This window comes from Heptranchias perlo, chromosome 5 (genome assembly GCF_035084215.1).
Source record: "Heptranchias perlo isolate sHepPer1 chromosome 5, sHepPer1.hap1, whole genome shotgun sequence".
NCBI classification, from domain to species: Eukaryota; Metazoa; Chordata; class Chondrichthyes; order Hexanchiformes; family Hexanchidae; genus Heptranchias; species Heptranchias perlo.
In genome coordinates, this window is record NC_090329.1 from 12,129,253 (window position 1) to 12,152,418 (window position 23,166).

The following is a 23,166-nucleotide window of genomic DNA, read 5'->3' on the forward strand; positions in this document are numbered from 1 at the left end:
CATTCGTTCATTCAGAAAGCTTGTGGTATTTTATAGACATTTTCTTTATTTTTAATACTCAGATTAACCAAAACCTTTTGAAAAGTTCATTATGGCTTCAGGGAAGTGTCAGCTGAAATAATATACTGCTTTTCGCTCTGCGATATGAGCACTACGTCCACTCACCTTGATACCTGTGCCTAATAAACGAGCGTCCCCTTTTAAGAACAGCAGCTTTGGTCTTTTCTAATCCATCTTTAGTACCTTCCTTTGCGGCTTTCATTAACTGTTGCATCTGGAAGTTAACAAAATACTTAGCATGCTCAAGAAGCATTAGAAAATGTTTCATTTCAACTTTAAAAAGTCAGAAACTATCTGATTAATAACACTCCCTGATGGTTCACTGAAATTATCCAATGTGTAGCTGAGCCAAACAGGCTCTGAAGGACGCTGGTTCAACAGTCTGTTTGCGCTCAGTTAACTGGTCTCAGCCAAGCCTGCAGTAAGGGCGCTACAACTGACTTCATTTCCCTCCTGAATGTTCATTCACGAACAAGGCTATTGCCATCCACAAACTTATTGTGGATGACTGCACGGACATCCTGGCTTTGACTGAAACTTGACTCACGGATGGTGATGCTTTGCCCCTTACTGAAGCCTCTCCCCTCCCCACCCCCGCCCCCCCCCCCCCCCACCTCAGTTATACATTCACCAGCTGCCCCACCCATATCGCCATGGTGGCAATTTGGCCCTCATCACCAAAATCACATTTTGGAATTTCCCCTACTGCCTGGAGCAACTCACCTTGTTTCATCCCTTCTGCCTCTCCGCTCTGCCTATCCCAAGCCCCCCTCTCGAGTTCCTCACCGGGATATTCTCCTTTTTCTCACTCAGTCTCTGCACTGAGTGATTCCTCAATCTCTGGTTTCAATCATCTCCTCTCTTTCTCCTCTGAATTCACTGCCCTCCCCAAACCTCTCCCTCAACCTTGCCACTCCCATGGTCTCCCAACTGCCTTGGTTTCACAGGCCACTTCCTTGTATTCCTCACCACCCACATCCCAATACCCCACTCTACATCCACCCCATGAAAAAAAAAATATCTGAGTCACTTACAACTACACTTTCAAACTACCGACTGTCTAGCCTTTGACCCTCCAGTCACCAAGATACTTCTGCCCATTGATCTGCTCAACCACTCCCTCACCTCCACCTTTGATGCCTTTGTCCCCAGAAAAATCTTTACTCTCCCCCATCCTGGTCATTCACCCCGGCATGGCCCCCATCTACACTCCCTCAAGTCCAAGGGGTGCACACTTGAGTGTATCTGGTGCACAACTGGGTTAACCATCCATCATCAAATCTGGTTGGACCACATCAATGCTACTGGGTCTCGCTCTTCCCCTGAAAACACCCAATACTGGGTACGGTAGCATAGTGGTTATGTTACTGGGCTAGTAATCCAGATGCCTGGACTAAATCCAGAGTCATGAGTTCAAATCCCGCCACGGCAGCTGGAGAATTTAAATTCAATTAATTAATTAAATTCAATTAATTAAAATAAAATCTGGAATTAAAATACTAGTATCAGTAATGATGGCCATGAAACTACCGGATTGTCGTAAAAACCCATCTGGTTCACTAATGTCCTTCAGGGAAGGAAGCCTGCCGCCCTTACCCGGTCTGGCCTATATGTGACTCCAGACCCACAGCAATGTGGTTGATTCTTAATTGCCCTCTAAAATGGCCTAGCAAGCCACTCAGTTGTAAAATCTCGCTACGAAAAGTCATAATAAGAATAAAACCGGACGGACCACCCGGCATCGGACCACGAGGCACCGGACACGACAACGGCAAAACACCAAGCCCAGTCGACCCTGCAAGGTCCTCCTCACTAACATCTGGGGACTTGTGCCAAAATTGGGAGAGCTGTCCCACAGACTAGTCAAGCAACAGCCTGACATAGCCATACTCACAGAATCATATCTTTCAGCCAATGTCCCAGACTCTTCCATCACCATCCCTGGGTATGTCCTGTCCCACCGGCAGGACAGACCCACCAGAGGTGGCGGTACAGTGATATACAGTCAGGAGGGAGTGGCCCTGGGAGTCCTCAACACTGACTCTGGACCCCATGAAATCTCATGGCATCAGGTCAAACATGGGCAAGGAAACCTCCTGCTGATTACCACCTACCGTCCTCCCTCAGCTGATGAATCAGTCCTCCTCCATGTTGAGCACCACTTGGAGGAAGCACTGAGGGTAGCAAGGGCACAAAATGTACTATGGGTGGGGGACTTCAATGTCCATCACCAAGAGTGGCTCGGTAGCACCACTACTGACCGAGCTGGCCGAGTCCTGAAGGACATAGCTGCTAGACTGGGCCTGCGGCAGGTGGTGAGCGAACCAACACGAGGGAAAAACTTACTTGACCTCATCCTCACCAATCTACCTGTCGCAAATGCATCTGTCCATGACAGTATTGGTTGGAGTGACCACCGCACAGTCCTCGTGGAGATGAAGTCCCGTCTTCGCACTGAGGACACCATCCAACGTGTTGTGTGGCACTACCACCTTGCTAAATGGGATAGATTCAGAACAGATCTAGCAGCTCAAAACTGGGCATCCATGAGGCGCTGTGGGCCATCAGCAGCAGCAGAATTGTATTCCACCACAATCTGTAACCTCATGGCCCGGCATATTCCTCACTCTACCATTACCAACAAGCCAGGGGATCAACCCTGGTTCAATGAGGAGTGCAGAAGAGCATGCCAGGAGCAGCACCAGGCGTACCTAAAAATGAGGTACCAACCTGGTGAAGCTACAACTCAGGACTACATGCATGCTAAACAGCGGAAGCAACATGCTATAGACAGAGCTAAGCGATTCCACAACCAACGGATCAGATCAAAGCTCTGCAGTCCTGCCACATCCAGTCGTGAATGGTGGTGGACAATTAAACAACTAACGGGAGGAGGAGGCTCTGCAAACATCCCCATTCTCAATGATGGCGGAGTCCAGCACGTGAGTGCAAAAGACAAGGCTGAAGCGTTTGCAACCATCTTCAGCCAGAAGTGCCGAGTGGATAATCCATCACAGCCTCCTCCCGATATCCCCACCATCACGGAAGCCAGTCTTCGGCCAATTCGATTCACTCCACGTGATATCAAGAAACGGCTGAGTGCACTGGATACAGCAAAGGCTATGGGCCCCGACAACATCCCAGCTGTAGTGCTGAAGACTTGTGCTCCAGAACTAGCTGCGCCTCCAGCCAAGCTGTTCCAGTACAGCTACAACACTGGCATCCACCCGACAATGTGGAAAATTGCCCAGGTATGTCCTGTCCTCAAAAAGCAGGACAAATCCAATCCGGCCAATTACCGCCCCATCAGTCTACTCTCAATCATCAGCAAAGTGATGGAAGGTGTCGTCGACAGTGCTATCAAGCGGCACTTACTCACCAATAACCTGCTCACCGATGCTCAGTTTGGGTTCCGCCAGGACCACTCGGCTCCAGACCTCATTACAGCCTTGGTCCAAACATGGACAAAAGAGCTGAATTCCAGAGGTGAGGTGAGAGTGACTGCCCTTGACATCAAGGCAGCATTTGACCGAGTGTGGCACCAAGGAGCCCTAGTAAAATTGAAGTCAATGGGAATCAGGGGGAAAACTCTCCAGTGGCTGGAGTCATACCTAGCACAAAGGAAGATGGTAGTGGTTGTTGGAGGCCAATCATCTCAGCCCCAGGACATTGCTGCAGGAGTTCCTCAGGGCAGTGTCCTCGGCCCAACCATCTTCAGCTGCTTCATCAATGACCTTCCCTCCATCATAAGGACAGAAATGGGGATGTTCGCTGATGACTGCACAGTGTTCAGTTCCATTCGCAACCCCTCAGATAATGAAGCAGTCCGAGCCTGCATGCAGCAAGACCTGGACAACATCCAGGCTTGGGCTCATAAGTGGCAAGTAACATTCGCGCCAGATAAGTGCCAGGCAATTACCATCTCCAACAAGAGAGAGTCTAACCACCTCCCCTTGACATTCAACGGCATTACCATCGCCGAATCCCCCACCATCAACATCCTGGGGGTCACCATTGACCAGAAACTTAACTGGACCAGCCATATAAATACTGTGGCTACGAGAGCAGGTCAGAGGCTGGGTATTCTGCGGCGAGTGACTCACCTCCTGACTCCCCAAAGCCTTTCCACCATCTACAAGGCACAAGTCAGGAGTGTGATGGAATACTCTCCACTTGCCTGGATGAGTGCAGCTCCAACAACACTCAAGAATCTCGACACCATCCAGGACAAAGCAGCCCGCTTGACTGGCACCCCATCCACCACCCTAAACATTCACTCCCTTCACCACCGGCGCACTGTGGCTGCAGTGTGTACCATCCACAGGATGCACTGCAGCAACTCGCCAAGGCTTCTTCGACAGCACCTCCCAAACCCACGACCTCTACCACCTAGAAGGACAAGGGCAGCAGGCGCATGGGAACAACACCACCTGCACGTTCCCCTCCAAGTCACACACCATCCCGACTTGGAAATATATCGCCGTTCCTTCATTGTCGCTGGGTCAAAATCCTGAACTCCCTTCCTAACAGCACAGTGGGAGAACCGTCACCACACGGACTGCAGCGGTTCAAGAAGGCGGCTCACCACCACCTTCTCAAGGGCAATTAGGGATGGGCAATAAATGCCGGCCTTGCCAGCGACGCCCACATCCCGTGAACGAAAAAAAAAAAATTATCCTGAAGAGCAAAGATAAATTCCAGCTTCTTTTTCCCCCCACTATCAAGCATCTCCCTGCCCTCTTCACCCTCATCTCCAACAAGCCCAAGGTGCTCATGGACTTCTTTGGCACTAAGATTGAGAGCATCCGTTCAGCTGCCTCGATTTTTATTCTTGTCCACTATTTCAGTACAATTAATGAAGATGGGAATTTCACTCCTCTGGAGCAACAGCCACTGTGAAAATGAAGATTTGTATAAGTCAGTATTCCAAGTATAAGGCTGTACAACTCCTCTTTTCAGAATCTGCATTTGAACAGCACTCAGCCATTCAAGGTAGCATAGTGGTTATGTTACTGGGCTAGTAATCCAGAGGCCTGGACTAAAATCCAGAGTCATGAGTTCAAATCCCGCCACGGCAGCTGGCGAATTAAAATTCAATTAATTAATTAAATTCAATTAATTAAATAAAAATCTGGAATTAAAATACTAGTATCAGTAATGATGGCCATGAAACTACCGGATTGTCGTAAAAACCCATCTGGTTCACTCATGTCCTTTCGGGAAGGAAGCCTGCCGCCCTTACCCGGTCTGGCCTATATGTGACTCCAGACCCACAGCAATGTGGTTGATTCTTAATTGCCCTCTGAAATGGCCGAGCAAGCCACTCAGTTGTAAAATCTCGCTACGAAAAGTCATAATAAGAATAAAACCGGACGGACCACCCGGCATCGGACCACTAGGCACCGGACACGACAACGGCAAAACACCAAGCCCAGTCGACCCTGCAAGGTCCTCCTTACTAACATCTGGGGACTTGTGCCAAAATTGGGACAGCTGTCCCACAGACTAGTCAAGCAACAGCCTGACATAGCCATACTCACAGAATCATATCTTTTAGCCAACGTCCCAGACTCTTCCATCACCATCCCTGGGTATGTCCTGTCCCACCGGCAGGACAGACCCACCAGAGGTGGCGGTACAGTGATATACAGTCAGGAGGGAGTGGCCCTGGGAGTCCTCAACACTGACTCTGGACCCCATGAAATCTCATGGCATCAGGTCAAACATGGGCAAGGAAACCTCCTGCTGATTACCACCTACCGTCCTCCCTCAGCTGATGAATCAGTCCTCCTCCATGTTGAACACCACTTGGAGGAAGCACTGAGGGTAGCAAGGGCACAAAATGTACTCTGGGTGGGGGACTTCAATGTCCATCACCAAGAGTGGCTCGGTAGCACCACCACTGACCGAGCTGGCCGAGTCCTGAAGGACATAGCTGCTAGATTGGGCCTGCGGCAGGTGGTGAGCGAACCAACACGAGGGAAAAACTTACTTGACCTCGTCCTCACCAATCTACCTGTCGCAAATGCATCTGTCCATGACAGTATTGGTAGGAGTGACCACCGCACAGTCCTCGTGGAGATGAAATCCCGTCTTCGCACTGAGGACACCATCCAACGTGTTGTGTGGCACTACCACCGTGCTAAATGGGATAGATTCAGAACAGATCTAGCAGCTCAAAACTGGGCATCCATGAGGCGCTGTGGGCCATCAGCAGCAGCAGAATTGTATTCCAGCACAATCTGTAACCTCATGGCCCGGCATATTCCTCAATCTACCATTACCAACAAGCCAGGGGATCAACCCTGGTTCAATGAGGAGTGTAGAAGAGCATGCCAGGAGCAGCACCAGGCGGACCTAAAAATGAGATGCCAACCTGGTGAAGCTACAACTCAGGACTACATGCATGCTAAACAGTGGAAGCAACATGCTACAGACAGAGCTAAGCGATTCCACAACCAACGGATCAGATCAAAGCTCTGCAGTCCTGCCACATCCAGTCGTGAATGGTGGTGGACAATTAAACAACTAACGGGAGGAGGAGGCTCTGCAAACATCCCCATTCTCAATGATGGCGGAGTCCAGCACGTGAGTGCAAAAGACAAGGCTGAAGCGTTTGCAACCATCTTCAGCCAGAAGTGCCGAGTGGATAATCCATCTCAGCCTCCTCCCGATATCCCCACCATCACGGAAGCCAGTCTTCGGTCAATTCGATTCACTCCACGTGATATCAAGAAACGGCTGAGTGCACTGGATACAGCAAAGGCTATGGGCCCTGACAACATCCCAGCTGTAGTGCTGAAGACTTGTGCTCCAGAACTAGCTGCGCCTCTAGCCAAGCTGTTCCAGTACAGCTACAACACTGGCATCCACCCGACAATGTGGAAAATTGCCCAGGTATGTCCTGTCCACAAAAAGCAGGACAAATCCAATCCGGCCAATTACCGCCCCATCAGTCTACTCTCAATCATCAGCAAAGTGATGGAAGGTGTCGTCGACAGTGCTATCAAGCGGCACTTACTCACCAATAACCTGCTCACCGATGCTCAGTTTGGGTTCCGCCAGGACCACTCGGCTCCAGACCTCATTACAGCCTTGGTCCAAACATGGACAAAAGAGCTGAATTCCAGAGGTGAGGTGAGAGTGACTGCCCTTGACATCAAGGCAGCATTTGACCGAGTGTGGCACCAAGGAGCCCTAGTAAAATTGAAGTCAATGGGAATCAGGGGGAAAACTCTCCAGTGGCTGGAGTCATACCTAGCACAAAGGAAGATGGTAGTGGTTGTTGGAGGCCAATCATCTCAGCCCCAGGGCATTGCTGCAGGAGTTCCTCAGGGCAGTGTCCTAGGCCCAACCATCTTCAGCTGCTTCATCAATGACCTTCCCTCCATCATAAGGTCAGAAATGGGGATGTTCGCTGATGACTGCACAGTGTTCAGTTCCATTCGCAACCCCTCAGATAATGAAGCAGTCCGAGCCTGCATGCAGCAAGACCTGGACAACATCCAGGCTTGGGCTGATAAGTGGCAAGTAACATTCGCGCCAGACAAGTGCCAGGCAATGACCATCTCCAACAAGAGAGAGTCTAACCACCTCCCCTTGACATTCAACGGCATTACCATCGCCGAATCCCCCACCATCAACATCCTGGGGGTCACCATTGACCAGAAACTTAACTGGACCAGCCATATAAATACTGTGGCTACGAGAGCAGGTCAGAGGCTGGGTATTCTGCGGCGAGTGACTCACCTCCTGACTCCCCAAAGCCTTTCCACCATCTACAAGGCACAAGTCAGGAGTGTGATGGAATACTCTCCACTTGCCTGGATGAGTACAGCTCCAACAACACTCAAGAAGCTCGACACCATCCAAGATAAAGCAGCCCGCTTGATTGGCACCCCATCCACCACCCTGAACATTCACTCCCTTCACCACCGGCGCATTGTGGCTGCAGTGTGTACCATCCACAGGATGCACTGCAGCAACTCGCCAAGGCTTCTTCGACAGCACCTCCCAAACCCGCGACCTCTACCACCTAGAAGGACAAGAGCAGCAGACACATGGGAACAACACCACCTGCACGTTCCCCTCCAAGTCACACACCATCCCGACTTGGAAATATATCGCCGTTCCCTCATTGTCGCTGGGTCAAAATCCTGGAACTCCCTTCCTAACAGCACTGTGGGAGAACCGTCACCACACGGACTGCAGCGGTTCAAGAAGGCGGCTCACCACCACCTTCGAGGGCAATTAGGGATGGGCAATAAATGCCGGCCTTGCCAGCGACGCCCACATCCCGTGAACGAATAAAAAAAAGGGAACTGCAACAATTGAGCTAAATTTTATGGGAGAATGTCTGAAGATGCCACGTACAAGTGCCCAACATAGGATGCAGGTGAAAATCACGAGCTTGAGGGATAATTCATTACTTGGCATTTTTCATGTTGCATCGATGCCCTTTACCCATACCTCATGGAAAATACTGAATGTGAATGCCTCAGCTCGACACCATCCAGGACAAAGCAGCCTGCTTCATTGGTACCCCATCCACCACCCTAAACATTCACTCTCTTCACCACCGGCGCACTGTGGCTGCAGTGTGTACCATCCACAGGATGCACTGCAGCAACTCGCCAAGGCTTCTTCGACAGCACCTCCCAAACCCGCGACCTCTACCACCTAGAAGGACAAGGGCAGCAGACACATGGGAACAACACCACCTGCACGTTCCCCTCCAAGTCACACACCATCCCGACTTGGAAATATATCGCCGTTCCTTCATTGTCGCTGGGTCAAAATCCTGGAACTCCCTTCCTAACAGCACAGTGGGAGAACCGTCACCACACGGACTGCAGCGGTTCAAGAAGGCGGCTCACCACCACCTTCTCAAGCAATTTGGGGGGGGGCAATAAATGCTGGCCTTGCCAGCGACGCCCACAACCCATGAACGAATAAAAAAGATTGTGGCCAATTCTGGGCATCACACTTTAGGAAGGATGTCAAGAGGGGAGTTGAGGAGAATTTTTTTTTAACGCAGCGAGTCGTTATAATCTGGAAAGCATCGTCTGAAAGGATGGTGGAAGCAGATTCAACAGTAACTTTCAAAAGGAAATTGGATAAATACTTGAAGGGGAGAAAACTGCAGGGCTTATGGGGAAAGAGCGGGGGAGTGGTACTAATTGGATTGCTCTTTCAAAGAGCCGGCACAGGCATGATCGGCCGAATGGCCTCCTTCTGTGCTGTATCATTCTATGAAGACCTTGGAGAGGGTGCAGAGGAGATTTACTAGAATGGTAGCAGGTTTGTGGGACTTCAGCTATCTGGAGAGACTGGAGAAGCTGGGATTGTTCTCCTTACAGCAGAGAAGGTTAAAGGGAGATTTAATAGTGGCGTTCAAAATATATGAAGGGTTTTGATACAGCAAACAAGGAGAAACAGTTACCACTGGCAAGAGAGTCAGTAACAAGTGGACACAGATTTAAGATAATTGGCAAATGAATCAGACGAGATGAGGAGCATTTTTTTTAAAAAGCAGCGAGTTGTTATGATCTGGAATACGCTGCCTGAAAGGGTGGTGGAAGCAGATTCAGTTATAAACTTTCAAAATGGAATTGGATAAATACTTGAATGGTAAAGAGCAGGACTAATTGGACCGTTCTTTCAAAGAGCTGGCACAGGCACGATGGGCCGAATGGCCCCCTTCCGTGCTGTAAGGTTCTGTGGCTACGATTTTAACTGCCCCCGCCTGGTGGAAACCAATTAAAATAATGAGCGTCACTTACCCCCTCCGATCCTGCTTCCTTCTGCCACATTCCTGTATTAATCTGTTCTTTTGAGCAGGACACCCACAGAACGAAGCTGAGGCCTGAGCAGTTGGGGGCAGTGTCGCCTTCCCCTTCAGGCAAAACCTGCCGGGGACCAGATCCTGGGCCAGAAACGGCCCAGGAGGTAATTTATAAAGTTATATTTCAGGTTTCCTTGTGAGTCAAGAGGGACTGGAGCGGTCCTCCAGGCCTCACAAGGAATCCTCGGCCTCCCTTGGGCGGGATACCCCTCCCCCCCCTTCCAATTGTGGCCAGGTCCATCCCCCCCACACCCCCGCCCTCCTCCCGATCCCTTCCATAGGCTTCTCCCCACTCCCGATCGTGCCGACATCCTCCTCCTCCTCCCGATTGTGCCCAGAGCCGCCCCCACCGACTGCCGGGGGCTGTTCCCACGGGTCCCCGGCTGCAGCCACCTTCCACCATATGGTCACTCCCACCCACCAAGCCAGGTAGTCATTCTGGCCGGGTGTCGGGTGGGACTCTGCATATTTTTATTCAAGTAAGGCCCCGCTGTTAAGATCGGCAGGGCCTCCATGTCCCCAACCTTGCCGGGTTCATCGCATGCTACCGGGCTCCCCTGCACCCTTCCCGCCTCCCTATTAATAACAAGGCCTATGATTCTATGAATCCCCCGTTTAATTGATGTGGTTTCATTTTGCCCCAATATTTGAAACAGAACTCCACAGGCAAATAATAAACTGCCTGGGAATAACCAAATCGCAGTCGAAAACTTGTTCTTAGTGTTAAAGCTATTAGCCTCACGACTTCATGTACAAGGGCATATTGCATGAGCTAATTGTGTTGCCATGGAATCACTCATTCAGAATTTATAACTGACAGGCACATTTTTTTTTATTTGTTCATGGGATGTGGGCGTCGCTGCTGAGGCCAGCATTTATTGCCCATCCCTAATTGCCCTTGAGAAGGTGGTGGTGAGCCACCTTCTTGAACCGCTGCAGCCCACCTGGTGAAGGTTCTCCCACAATGCTGTTAGGGAGTTCCAGGATTTTGACCCAGCGATAATGAAGGAACGGCGATATATTTCCAAGTCGGGATGGTGTGTGACTTGGAGGGGAACGTGCAGGTGGTGTTGTTCCCATGTGCCTGCTGCTCTTGTCCTTCTAGGTGGTAGAGGTCGCGGGTTTGGGAGGTGCTGTCGAAGAAGCCTTGGCGAGTTGCTGCAGTGCATCCTGTGGATGGTGCACACTGCAGCCACAGTGCGCCGGTGGTGAAGGGAGTGAATGTTTAGGGTGGTGGATGGAGTGCCAATCAAGCGGGCTGCTTTATCTTGGTTGGTGTCGAGCTTCTGGAGTGTTGTTGGAGCTGCACTCATCCAAGTAAGTGGAGAGTATTCCATCACACTCCTGACTTGTGCCTTGTAGATGGTGGAAAGGCTTTGGGGAGTCAGGAGGTGAGTCACTCGCCACAGAATACCCAGCCTCTGACCTGCTCTCGTAGCCATAGTATTTATATGGCTGGTCCAGTTAAGTTTCTGGTCAATGGTGACCCTCAGGATGTTGATGGTGGGGGATTTGGCGATGGTAATGCCGTTCTACATGCTATATGGTTAACAGAATACAGAAAGATATTCTAAATGAATGTCTGAGAGATGCTGAAGGGATGATGCATGTAATTTATGATAGGGGTGGAATCAGGCTTGAGTTCCAAGGTTTGCTTTTATTTTAAAAAAAGATCATGGAACATCTTAATAACTAATGCCTCCACATCACATGTCACTTTAGACTTCTGCTTTACATGAGAAATTTGCACACAGTCCACTCAAAAACTTGACAGGCTGGTTCAAAACCAGGTGGATCAGTATCTCGAGCACACTACAGGAGCAGTTAGGTCAGGGTCTTATGTATTTCAAAATAGTTAGTCTTAATGGTTATCCTTCAGATAAACAAAGTAGTGTTTGATTCAAATCCCTATTACTTTGCTCGCTTTCTGCACTTGCAAAAGAAGGTAAGTTAACAGAAAATCTCAGTACACATGCTTATTTAAATTTGATCTGAAACACCTGTACATTGGTGCAATGATTTTTTTTTTCAAAATATATTTTGCGGCAAATAAACATTTGGCTTTTGATTTGAAGAATTAGATGGCAGGCTGGAGCAGCAGAGCAAAGACACTCGACAGATGTTCACTGTCTCCAACAACAAATTTTCATGTCTAGCACTGCAGAATTCATTCTGCCCACTCCCACCTTTTAAATGTGCTTCAATAGGGTATTATTAAGCCTGCACATAAAAATACAAAAGCATATGTGTTTTGTAGGGAACAAACATCCATCACAAGGTATGTAATTAACAGTGCAAGGCATTGTCCATTATCTCCCCCTCAACAAACTTCCATTGCGACTCAAATTAATCACAGACTACAGCAGATGAATTATTCCACTATGCAGTGACACCTACTTGCACATGTTCCTTCCTTCCGGATGTTTCTGCCTCTCTCGCTCTCTCTGTGTTTTTTTTGTTTGGTTGTTTGTATATTCGGTGGCCCTGCAGGTAACACCTCTCTGTCTGAACATTTTGATTGCCTTGGCAACAGGCAGTTGGAAAGACTATCTGTAATCACCAGGTATTGTTCTGTGATTTATAAATGCAAAAGGTTCGAGGATTTCATTTCCACATTCACCTGAGAAAGGAGGAAGCCTCCGAAAGCTTGTGATTTTCAAATAAAATTGTTGGACTATAACTTGGTGTTATAAAATTGTTTACAATAGTCAACCCCAGTCCATCACTGGCATCTCCACATCATGGCTACTATCGACACCACAAACTGCCGGCTCACAGTGGAAAGGATATCCAAGAAGATCGCGCATATAGACACAGACATCAAGTTTTTACAGAGCTGCAAGAAAGCAGACAAGATCCTGAAAGGACTACAGATCACGAACCCACTCAAGTCCACATACAACTCGGATTACGCCGAGAGACTCTGCCGTCGTACCTCACGCACACTCCGCAACCATCTCGTACACCAACTCTACAGCAGACGCCGCAACCTCGAAACTAAGATAGAGTCCATACTCTCAACCTGTACTCAGGACACAGCAGACCAGCTACGAGATACCGCCAAACAGACGAGGCAACGGAACTATGCTGCCTACATGAAAACCAAGAGCAGGAAGCTTGAGAAACTCGGCATCGCCACCAGCATCGACCAAGCTTCCCCTGGTACCACGGTTGCAACCACAGGGAAGTCTATCGTCAATTTGTCCGACCACACCCTTCAACCAGACGAAATCGAAGTTCTCAGCAGAGGGCTCAATTTCTGCCCCACTACCAAAATGGACCCCATTAGTCTCGTGGCGGACACAGAGGAGTTCATCAGGAGAATGAGGCTCCGGGAATTCTTCCACAAACCCCAAGATTTCAGCAGCGAACCCAATGAGACAATCAACGATCCGGAACAGCAGACAGAGGGATCCGCAGTACAGCAACCGAAGAGGAAAGAGTCAAACTGGACTCCTCCGGAGGGTCGCTGCCCTCAGCTTGACATGTATGCTCAAGCTGTCAGGAAATGCGTCAATGCCAGATTCATCAGGCGCACTCAGAAGACAGTCCAGAATGTTACCCGAGCACAACGCAACGCCATCAACGCTCTCAAGACCAACCGCAACATCGTCATCAAACCAGCGGACAAAGGAGGAGCCATAGTCATACAGAACAGAACGGACTATTGCAAAGAAGCATACCGACAACTGGACAACCAGGAACACTACAGACGGTTACCCGCAGATCCGACCAAAGAACACACCCACCAGCTCAACAAACTGATCAAGACCTTCGATCCAGACCTTCAAAGCATCCTACGCGCTCTCATCCCACGTACTCCCCGCGTGGGAGACTTCTACTGCCTCCCAAAGATACACAAAGCCAACACACCCGGACGTCCTATCGTATCAGGCAACGGAACCCTGTGTGAGAACCTCTCTGGATACATCGAGGGCATCCTGAAACCCATCGTACAGGGAACCCCCAGCTTCTGTCGTGACACTACAGACTTCCTACAAAAACTCACTACCCACGGACCAGTTGAACCAGGAACACTTCTCACCACGATGGACATCTCGGCACTATACACCAGTATCCCCCACGATGACGGCATCGCTGCGACAGCATCAATACTCAACACCAAAAACAGCCAATTTTCAGACGCCATCCTACAACTCATCCACTTCATCCTGGATCACAGTGTCTTCACCTTCGATAACCAAATTCGCACCCCAATACGCCAACATTTTCATGCACAAGTTCGAGCAGGACTTCTTCACTGCACAGGACCTCCAACCAACACTATACACCAGATACATCGACGACATTTTCTTTCTATGGACCCACGGCAAGGAATCACTAAAGAGACTACACGATAACATCAACAAGTTCCATCCCACCATCAAGCTCACCATGGACTACTCCTCAGAATCAGTTTCTTTCTTGGACACACGAATCTCCATCAAAGACGGGCACCTCAGCACCTCACTCTACCGCAAGCCCACGGACAACCTCACGATGCTCCACTTTTCCAGCTTCCACCCTAACCACGTCAAAGAGGCCAGGCCCTGCGAATACACAGGGTCGGCTCAGACGAGGAGGAACGCGATGGACACCTACAAACGCTGAAAGACGCCCTAGTAAGAACGGGATATGACGCTCGACTCATCGATCGACAGTTCCGACGGGCCACAGCGAAAAATCGCATAGACCTCCTCAGAAGACTAACACGGGACGCAACCAACAGAGTACCCTTCATCGTCCAGTACTTCCCCGGAGCGGAGAAACTACGCCATGTTCTCCGCAGCCTTCAACATGTCATCGATGACGACGAACACCTCGCTAAGGCCATCCCCACGCCTGCACTACTCGCCTTTAAACAGCCACCCAACCTCAAACAGAATATCGTTCGCAGCAAATTACCCAGCTTTCAGGAGAACAGCGTCCACGACACCACACAACCCTGCCACGGTAACCTCTGCAAGACATGCCAGATCATCGACACAGATACCACCATCACACGAGAGGACACCACCCACCAGGTGCATGGTTCATACTCCTGTGACTCGGCCAACGTTGTCTACCTCATACATTGCAGGAAAGGATGCCCCAGAGCATGGTACATTGGCGAGACCATGCAGACGCTGCGACAACGGATGAACGGACACCGCGCAACAATCGCCAGACAGGAGGGTTCCCTCCCAGTCGGTGAACACTTCAGCAGTCAAGGACATTCAGCCACCGACCTTCGGGTAAGCGTACTCCAAGGCGGCCTTCGAGACACACATCGACGCAAAATCGTCGAGCAGAAATTGATAGCCAAGTTCCGCACCCATGAGGACGGCCTCAACCGGGATCTTGGGTTCATGTCATGCTACACGTAACCCCACCAGCGAACAAAAGTTATCTGTTTTTAATATAACGGGTCATTTGCTGTCTTTCTCTTTCTTCCGGATGTTTCTATGTTTCTGCCTCTCTCTCTCTCTTTTTTTTGTTTGGTTGTTTGTATATTCGGTGGCCCTGTAGGTAACACCTCTCTGTCTGAACACTTTGATTGCCTTGGCAACGGGCAGTTGGAAAGACTATCTGTAATCACCAGGTATTGTTCTGTGATTTATAAATGCGAAAGGTTCGAGGATTTCATTTCCACATTCACCTGAGGAAGGAGGAAGCCTCCGAAAGCTTGTGATTTTCAAATAAAATTGTTGGACTATAACTTGGTGTTGTAAAATTGTTTACAACCTACTTGCACACATGGATCTCAATTGCATACAAGTTCAGAGCGTTAGTGAGTTAAGTCATGACTCCAACAGAGAAGCATTGAACCTTGTCGACTTGCATCGGTAAAAACTGTCTCATTTTGTATTAGGTGCAAGCGACAGTGAAACCAACTTTTTGAATCTACGTCATTAAAGCTGCAAACCAATGGAGAGAAAATGCCCACCTGACTACAAAGCAAAATACAACATCCTTCAAACACCTCATGCAGAACTCAAGGCAAATGTGAAAACACAGCAGGTGAAATTAGGTTACGGTCACAAGGAAGACAAGTATAATCGGATGTCCTGAGAACATGAGAAAGGGAAGGCCATTCGAGTTCCTTACACAGGAACATTACTGTGGAATTAATTAGAAAGAGTAACGTACTTTTATTTATTCCTAATGCCACTCTTCTGCTGATATTTTATGTTCATTGGGTTTTAATAAAGTTGCAATTACAGTGCTCCATGCTGAGCCTTATAGAGATGAACATTAGTGAAAGTAGGCAAATTAGATCAAATGCAGCAATAGGGTTCCTTCCAGCTCATCCACCCCACACAGCACGTCAAACACTTTGAAGATTAGTTTACAGACCATTGTTGGGGTCTTTCCTCCCCCCCCCCACTATTTCTGCTGAGTATTTGCCCTCTTTTTTTAAAAAAAAAGACCAACATAAATGCAGCATTTTCAAAACTTTCGAGCACATGAGCAACAAGGGAATTGCAGGGTCAGTGGTCTCGTTTGAGGGGTTCAGGGACCTCAAACCCCGAGAATAAAGCTCAAATAATTTACAGGTGTCATCTGAATCTCAAGACATTACCACCTTATAGACACCCTTGTATTTTTTATAGAACAAATATTATATATACAATGTGGAGATGGTAAGTATTGTTATTTCAGTTTTGTACTGTTTGGGGGCTGGTAAGTGTCAATGACCACTGATGCACACTGATGATGTCCAGCTTGCCCATATTGAAGAATGAAAAATTGTGACAAGTAGTGCAAGTTAATATCACATTTACACAATGGGGGTTATCAGTGATTTATAGTAAAATAAACTGTAATGTTATATACTTAAATTATGAGCTTACAAGGCAATCGCATTATGCAGTCCTGACCCACTAGTGCTTTATATTTCTGTACATCTTTTAATATGGTGTATTTTGTTTATGTCGGTTTATAGTAGAGGGACTTGCCTTGACACACGATGCACAGTTGCTGTACTGAGAAGCCAGCCACACAACGCTAGTGATGGAGCTGAGCTGGCTGGTGTGCATGGTGTGGAGCAGTAGAAGTGGTCAACATTTTCAGCATTAACAACAGTAATAAATTAATATTTTAATCAAAGAAAGCATTGATAAAAGGGAGGATAATTTAGAAATTTGCTGTCATTAAGCACCAAAATCAAATCACTGATACTCAGTTCACACTCATGGTACAACTGATAACGTGTAATTGATTGCCTGAATAGAACAGTCAGCAAATAGTATAAGAATTTAAGTAACTGTTAGTTTGACATAAAATGTCACAGTTCAGAGTGATATTCCTACGGTAGACTCGGGTAATTGGTGGCTCGTTGTCTCCACTGGGGGGAGCTAAAGTTAAAATAAAGTTTTAAGGTTTGTTTTTAGTAAGATTAAAGAGGAAGAAAATTGTACGAGACCAACATTATCCCACATAAATTGTCCTCTTATTGTTAGTTCCGATTACTTTAATGGAAACAATTATAATTATTTACCCTATTAACAAAATATTTTAAAATGTCAGAAGCAGCCATTTAACTTGTTGGCATCATGGTAAAGTGATCCATACGGAAGCTGGAGTGAAGTTTACTTCCCACACTTAGTATTCGATGTGTGTATGTGCTTTCAGCTTTCTACACATATTGGATGATTGGGCAATAGAGGAGAGTGTAAGGAAGAATGAAGACAACATTCTGTTTCATAACCCAAGGGGTGGGGGGGGGGGGGGGGGGGGGGGGAAAAAAACAGCACAAAAATAGGCCATTCGGCCCAACTGGTCTATGCCAGCATTTATTCCCCAAATGAGCCTCCTCTCTACCTCATCTAACCCCATCAGGGTAGCCTTCTATTCCTTTCTTCCTCATGTGCTTATCTAGCTTCCCTTTAAACACATCTATGCTACTGGCCTCAACTACTCCTTGTGGTAGTGCATTCAGAATTCAGAAGTTTCTCCTGAATTACCTAATGGATTTATTAGCGACTATTTTATATTTATATACTTTAGTTTTGGACTCCCCCACAAGTGGAAACATTTTCTCTACGTCTAAACCTATTGTCTTAAAGACCTCTATGATCAGTAAACACACTTCCCATTCGGGTGATGATGAGAAAGTACCATTTCAGCCACAGTTGGCTCAGAGTTCCCCTCGAGTGCATGGATTTAGAGGATCTAGAACATTCTACAGCCTCACAATCCTGTGTGTGAAAAAAGTTTCCAGCTCTTCGTTCTAAATCTCTTCAATTTAATCTTATATCTATGTCCCCACATTTTAGACCCCTCAATCATTGGAAACAATCTGTTTCTATCTACCCTGTCCCATCCCTTTATAATTTTAAACACGTTAAAAACAAATCATATGTGACAAATTTAAGAGAGGTTTTTTGAGGAAGTCAGTAGTTGGAAAGTTAAAAGGAATACATAAGAGTCTGTGATCATGGGTTTTCAGAAGGTGCTCAGCAAGCTATGTCACAGGAGACCTGTTACAAAAATCCAGCCATATGGTATTCGGGGAAATGTAGCAGTGTGGATAGAAAGTTGGTTGATGGTCAGGAAACAGAGAGTTAGAGTGTTTATGGGTGTTAATCAGATTGGAGAAGGATTGTACCCCGGGGTCAGTACTGGCTACATTTTTGTTCTCGGTATTCAATGATGATCTGGATTTTGGCATAAGGAGCACAATCTTAAAATCTATAGGTAGATAGAAGCACAAAAGGGCAAGAGCATTTTGCGTTTTATAAATAGTTGCAGAGTACAAGAGCAAAGAGGTAATGATAAATTTGTACAAGGCAATGGATAACTCACAGTTAGAGTACTGTGCGCAATTCTGGACACTCCATTATAAAAAGAACATTAAAGTCAGAGAGAGAATACACAGTGTTGATTCATCAGGAGATTGATGCGTAATGAGTCTTCCCAATTTCTAGTAATCAATCTACCCTGCTCACAATAACCAATCCAGAATTGATTTGACCTTGGTCTCAAAAGTCTTGTTGCCAGCCTTGGGAAATATAGCAACTGATATGAGGAGCTAGTCCTGTTTTATCATTTTGTTCAGTGACCCAAACAAAAACGGAGTTAGGTATTGTTGTGAGAATCTGCAAAAATAAAGGAGTCAGAAAAGGTGATCAAGAATATCTCTTGTTTAATGATGCAAACCTAACCCCAATATAGGCTTCAGTGCTCTGAAAGCCAGGGTGGTAGGGGTCTGGAACTCACTGCCTGAAAGGGTGGTAAAGGCAGAAACCCTCAACTCATTTAAAACGTACCTGGATGTGCACCTGAAGTGCCATTACCTACAAGGCTACAGACCAAGTGCTGGAAACTTGGGTTCGGCTGGATGGCTCATTTTCAGCCAGCGCTGACACGATGGGCTGAATGGCCTCCTTCTGTGCTGTAAATTTTCTATGATTCTATGAACAATAGTAAAGAGGAGAAGGCAACTGCTCCCAAGGCCTAAAGGATTACAGACAAAATAGTAAATTTGAAAGGAGTACTAAAGATTTAAAGAAGTTCTATGTGACTAAACAAGAAAGTATTATTTCAATCCATCCAGTTTGTTCTATTGTTTAGGACCCACGAACAATTTTCATGGTCCCGCCTCTTATCATTACAGTTCCTGGTAAATTAATCTATACATTTCTCTTTTAATTACACATTCCCTAGTTTGCTGCTCCTGGTTCAACACAAGAAACTTCTCCACATTCACTCAATCTCCTTTTAAAATATAGATCACATTTACCTCCCATACCCCCCCCCCCCCCCACCACTTATCATTCAAGGTACCCAGGTACTTTCTAGAATTAATAAACTAATTGCTGGCATCCTTTGGCTGGGAAATTTTATCCGCCAATTGAAGGAGTGTATCACTTAGGTTGAGGGCATATCTGTCAAACGGAAAAAAAATCTGGGGAGCAGGTATACAACACACACGTAGGGAGTGTGGTTCTAAGTTTGTATCCTTTGAGAAGCTTCAAGCAAGATTTGGCCGAAAGAGTGACCATTTCCCAAAAATACATCAAGGCTACAGTCTATTCAGTGTATTGGAAGCAAGGACAGAGGTCAATACCAACAACCCACAGAAATAGCAATTTCTCAGAAGTTCATTATCTTTATAGTAACATTTTTAGATTCAGCTTGGTTTCTAGCTAGAACTAGTGTTCCAGTTCTATAAACTTACCAACATGGCAACTCTTGCTCAAGGCTAATCACATGTATTAATGCAGCCTTGAGGTGATTTGCTTATTCCCTCTACTTCCTGATCTGAGATTTGGAGGCACTCAGCGATAGCTTGAGCGTCCAATTACACAGCAAAGTGAGTGTTTTGGTGGCAACATAATGGCCCAAATCTTGCTGGAAAAATAACGACGAGTTCACAACACATGCCATTATTAATACACAAATCGGGCAGCAAGTTCAGTCGAGGAAGAGATACGGCGTCAGCTGTGAATCACTATGACTTGCTGGTCGATTTATGCCACTCCATCGTTTGTCTTGCACAAATGGCATCTCAATCTCCCCGTTATTTTTAAGAACTTGTTGGATTTGCACATTAAACATGAATTAAACTCATTCGCAGGAAGTTACTTAACAGCGTCGGTAGCCTTTCGACAATGTGATAATTGTTAATGCAATGCCAGTCAATCTCTCCGGCCCAGAAAGGGAACTATTTAAACTGCTGAGTCTCATTCCTACATGTAGTAAATACTTCTTAGAGATATAAATTTTAAAAAAAAATTTTAACATTTTTTTTTTCTTACTTTTCCTTTCTATCTCTTTTCTTCCCTCGCTCTCTTAACCCGATCTTTCTTCCCATCTCTTCATTTCTCTTTCTGTACCCGATTTAACTCGAATTCACCCTATTTCCTTCTCCGTTGTTCCTCAGTTTCTTTCTCAATCCTTAAATCTCGGTTAAGGAGATAGACTGTTTGGTCCCGTCGTTCACCAGGGTCCCAGATGCCCCGTTACCAGCTCGCACTTCCAGCAAGTTGCAGGGCAAAACATTTGAGCTGAAGAGGGCAGGGAAAAGTTTAACTACGGTTGCACGCCGAGAGATGCCACACTCCAGCAAGATCTGGGCCATTATGTACACACAAAGAATAGGGCCCATTGCATGAAGAGGTAACTACTGAAATGTTACTTGGAGCAGACTTTGAACATCTTACAGGCAAAGCAAAGGGTGGGACTGAACAGATTCACTAGGGATCTAACAAGCACTCAGAAGGGACAGGAAACCATGGCCACATGATTTTTTTCCTCAGCATGAGGAGAAGAAATTGGATGTACCCTGAAGTTATAAGCACCAAAATCGTGCAACTCCAGATTAATCACCGAGTCTCTCTTGGTGGGAACATAGATCGGAGAAGCAGGCAGAGAGATCACTGCACCAAATTTGCTGTGCTCACGATTTTCCAGCTGTGAAATTAGGAGAGCTGCAAATCAGACACGTTGACCTTCAGGTCCAATTTTAACTCCCACTGGGTGAACCTCTAAAGTCTCTCAATTTCAGGGCAATAATGTCATGGATATTGGAACTATTAGGTGACACATATTTCCACTGCACTGTAAATGTTGAACATTTAATTTTTCAACAAAGAAATATATGCAATGTTAGCAATCTTTGATTTACTTTATTTATTGCTTCAACTTTTAACCATATGTATATCATTTTTGGATGCCGTAAGCCTATAATATGAATGAAAACCAGTCTGCCATTTGAATTCCTAGAACTACTTCTCTAACATTTCCTTGTAAGGAATTGATCCCACACACTAAATCCATTCTAACATTTACCGTTGCTCAACACTGTAGGTCACTTAACCCATCATCTTCCTTTTGGTGATTCTAGTATCTTCCCCCTTCCTTTTTTATTGTCTTCCACCCAACACAGCAGCTTGCTTATCTTTCAATAGGTGGGGAGCGGGCAGGAAATTGGACATGAATTTAGATTTGAGGTTAGGATCAGATCAGCCATCATCTTATTGAATGGCGGAGCAGGCTCGAGGGGCCGATTGGTCCACTCCTGCTCTTATGTTCTTATGGTTCAGTTCTGAGGAAGGGTTACACTCAAAATGTTAACCTCTCTTTTCTCCTCACGGATGCTGAAGGACCTGATATGTAATTCCAGCACTTTCCATTTTTTTTTTCAGATTTCCAGCATTGTTAGCTTTTTTTTCCCTTTTTTTAATTAGTTCTAGTTTCAAGACAGCAAATGACTTCCCTCAGTTAGTACCCATTTTCTATATATCTGCAAATAATCTGTCAAAGCAATTTGCACGCAAATACCTGAGTTTGTGTTTAAAGGCCAGGTCAATTTGATCGGTAATATTTAATTACATTTCAACTATAAACATAAAAGAAAATGTAATTTATAACTAAGAAGGGTGTCAGCTAAATCCTTAAACACTTATTTTACACAGCTGCTTTTCCTTACATCACTGACAGCTTCACAACCAGACTAATATAAACGGAACTCACAAAAATAAATGTGTAGCTAAGTTGATTCAAGTGCATTTCTCTGTTTCTGTCCAATTATGCAAGAAACACATAATAATTCTCCAGTATTTACCTACACAATGAAAAGGAATTTGTGGAATCCACTGAACAATATAAGGAGGAGTGGGATTCTGTCCATCTAGAAGAACCAATTTCCTACTTAAAGGAGGCATTGTGACATTTGGGCAATAGTTCAAATTACCACCAGGTAAGAAATGCTGTAAAAACTCAACACAAATCCTTTCATGGGCAGGCCATACTAGATTTAGTAATGAGTAATGATCCAGATTTAGATAAATGTTCCCTTACAGTTATATTTTTAACTAACAGTGATAAAAATATGATTGAATTCAATGCTAGGTTTGAAAAGGAGAAACGTAAAAAACACAATTACTAAGATTCTAGATTTTGGTAAGGCTAACTTTAATGGGATGAGACAGACTGACGACAGCAAACAGGTCAAAACTGTTATTGGGTAAAGCTATAGATGAACAGTGGGAGGTGTTCAAAAAAGAATTTAGCTTAATACAGGACCAGTGTATACCCCTAAGGGGCAAGAGCAAATAAAACAGCCACGGTCAACAAAAAAAGAGGCGAGAGATAACATAAAACTGAAGGAAAGAGCATACAAAAGCGCAAAAAATAGTGTAGACCCAGAGGACTGGGAGAGATGTAAAGAACAGTGAAGAAAGACAAAAAAAGAAAGATTGTAAGAGCTGCAAAAAGGAATACAAAAAGAAACTTGCGAGGGATATCAAGAGTAACACAAAATGTTTTTACAATTA

At 46.1% G+C, this 23,166-nt stretch overlaps 1 protein-coding gene across 2 annotated transcripts in view; it reads right to left on the reverse strand.

Annotated features, from left to right (window-relative positions):
• The window catches only part of arhgef10 (Rho guanine nucleotide exchange factor (GEF) 10), a 312,671-nt gene that overhangs the window by 136,570 nt on the left and 152,935 nt on the right, over positions 1–23,166 (reverse strand). For both annotated transcript variants that reach the window (XM_067984020.1, XM_067984019.1), the window contains exon 10: positions 166–274. In XM_067984020.1, coding sequence (XP_067840121.1) covers positions 166–274 — 109 coding nt within the window. The remainder of the gene's footprint in view (positions 1–165; positions 275–23,166) is intronic.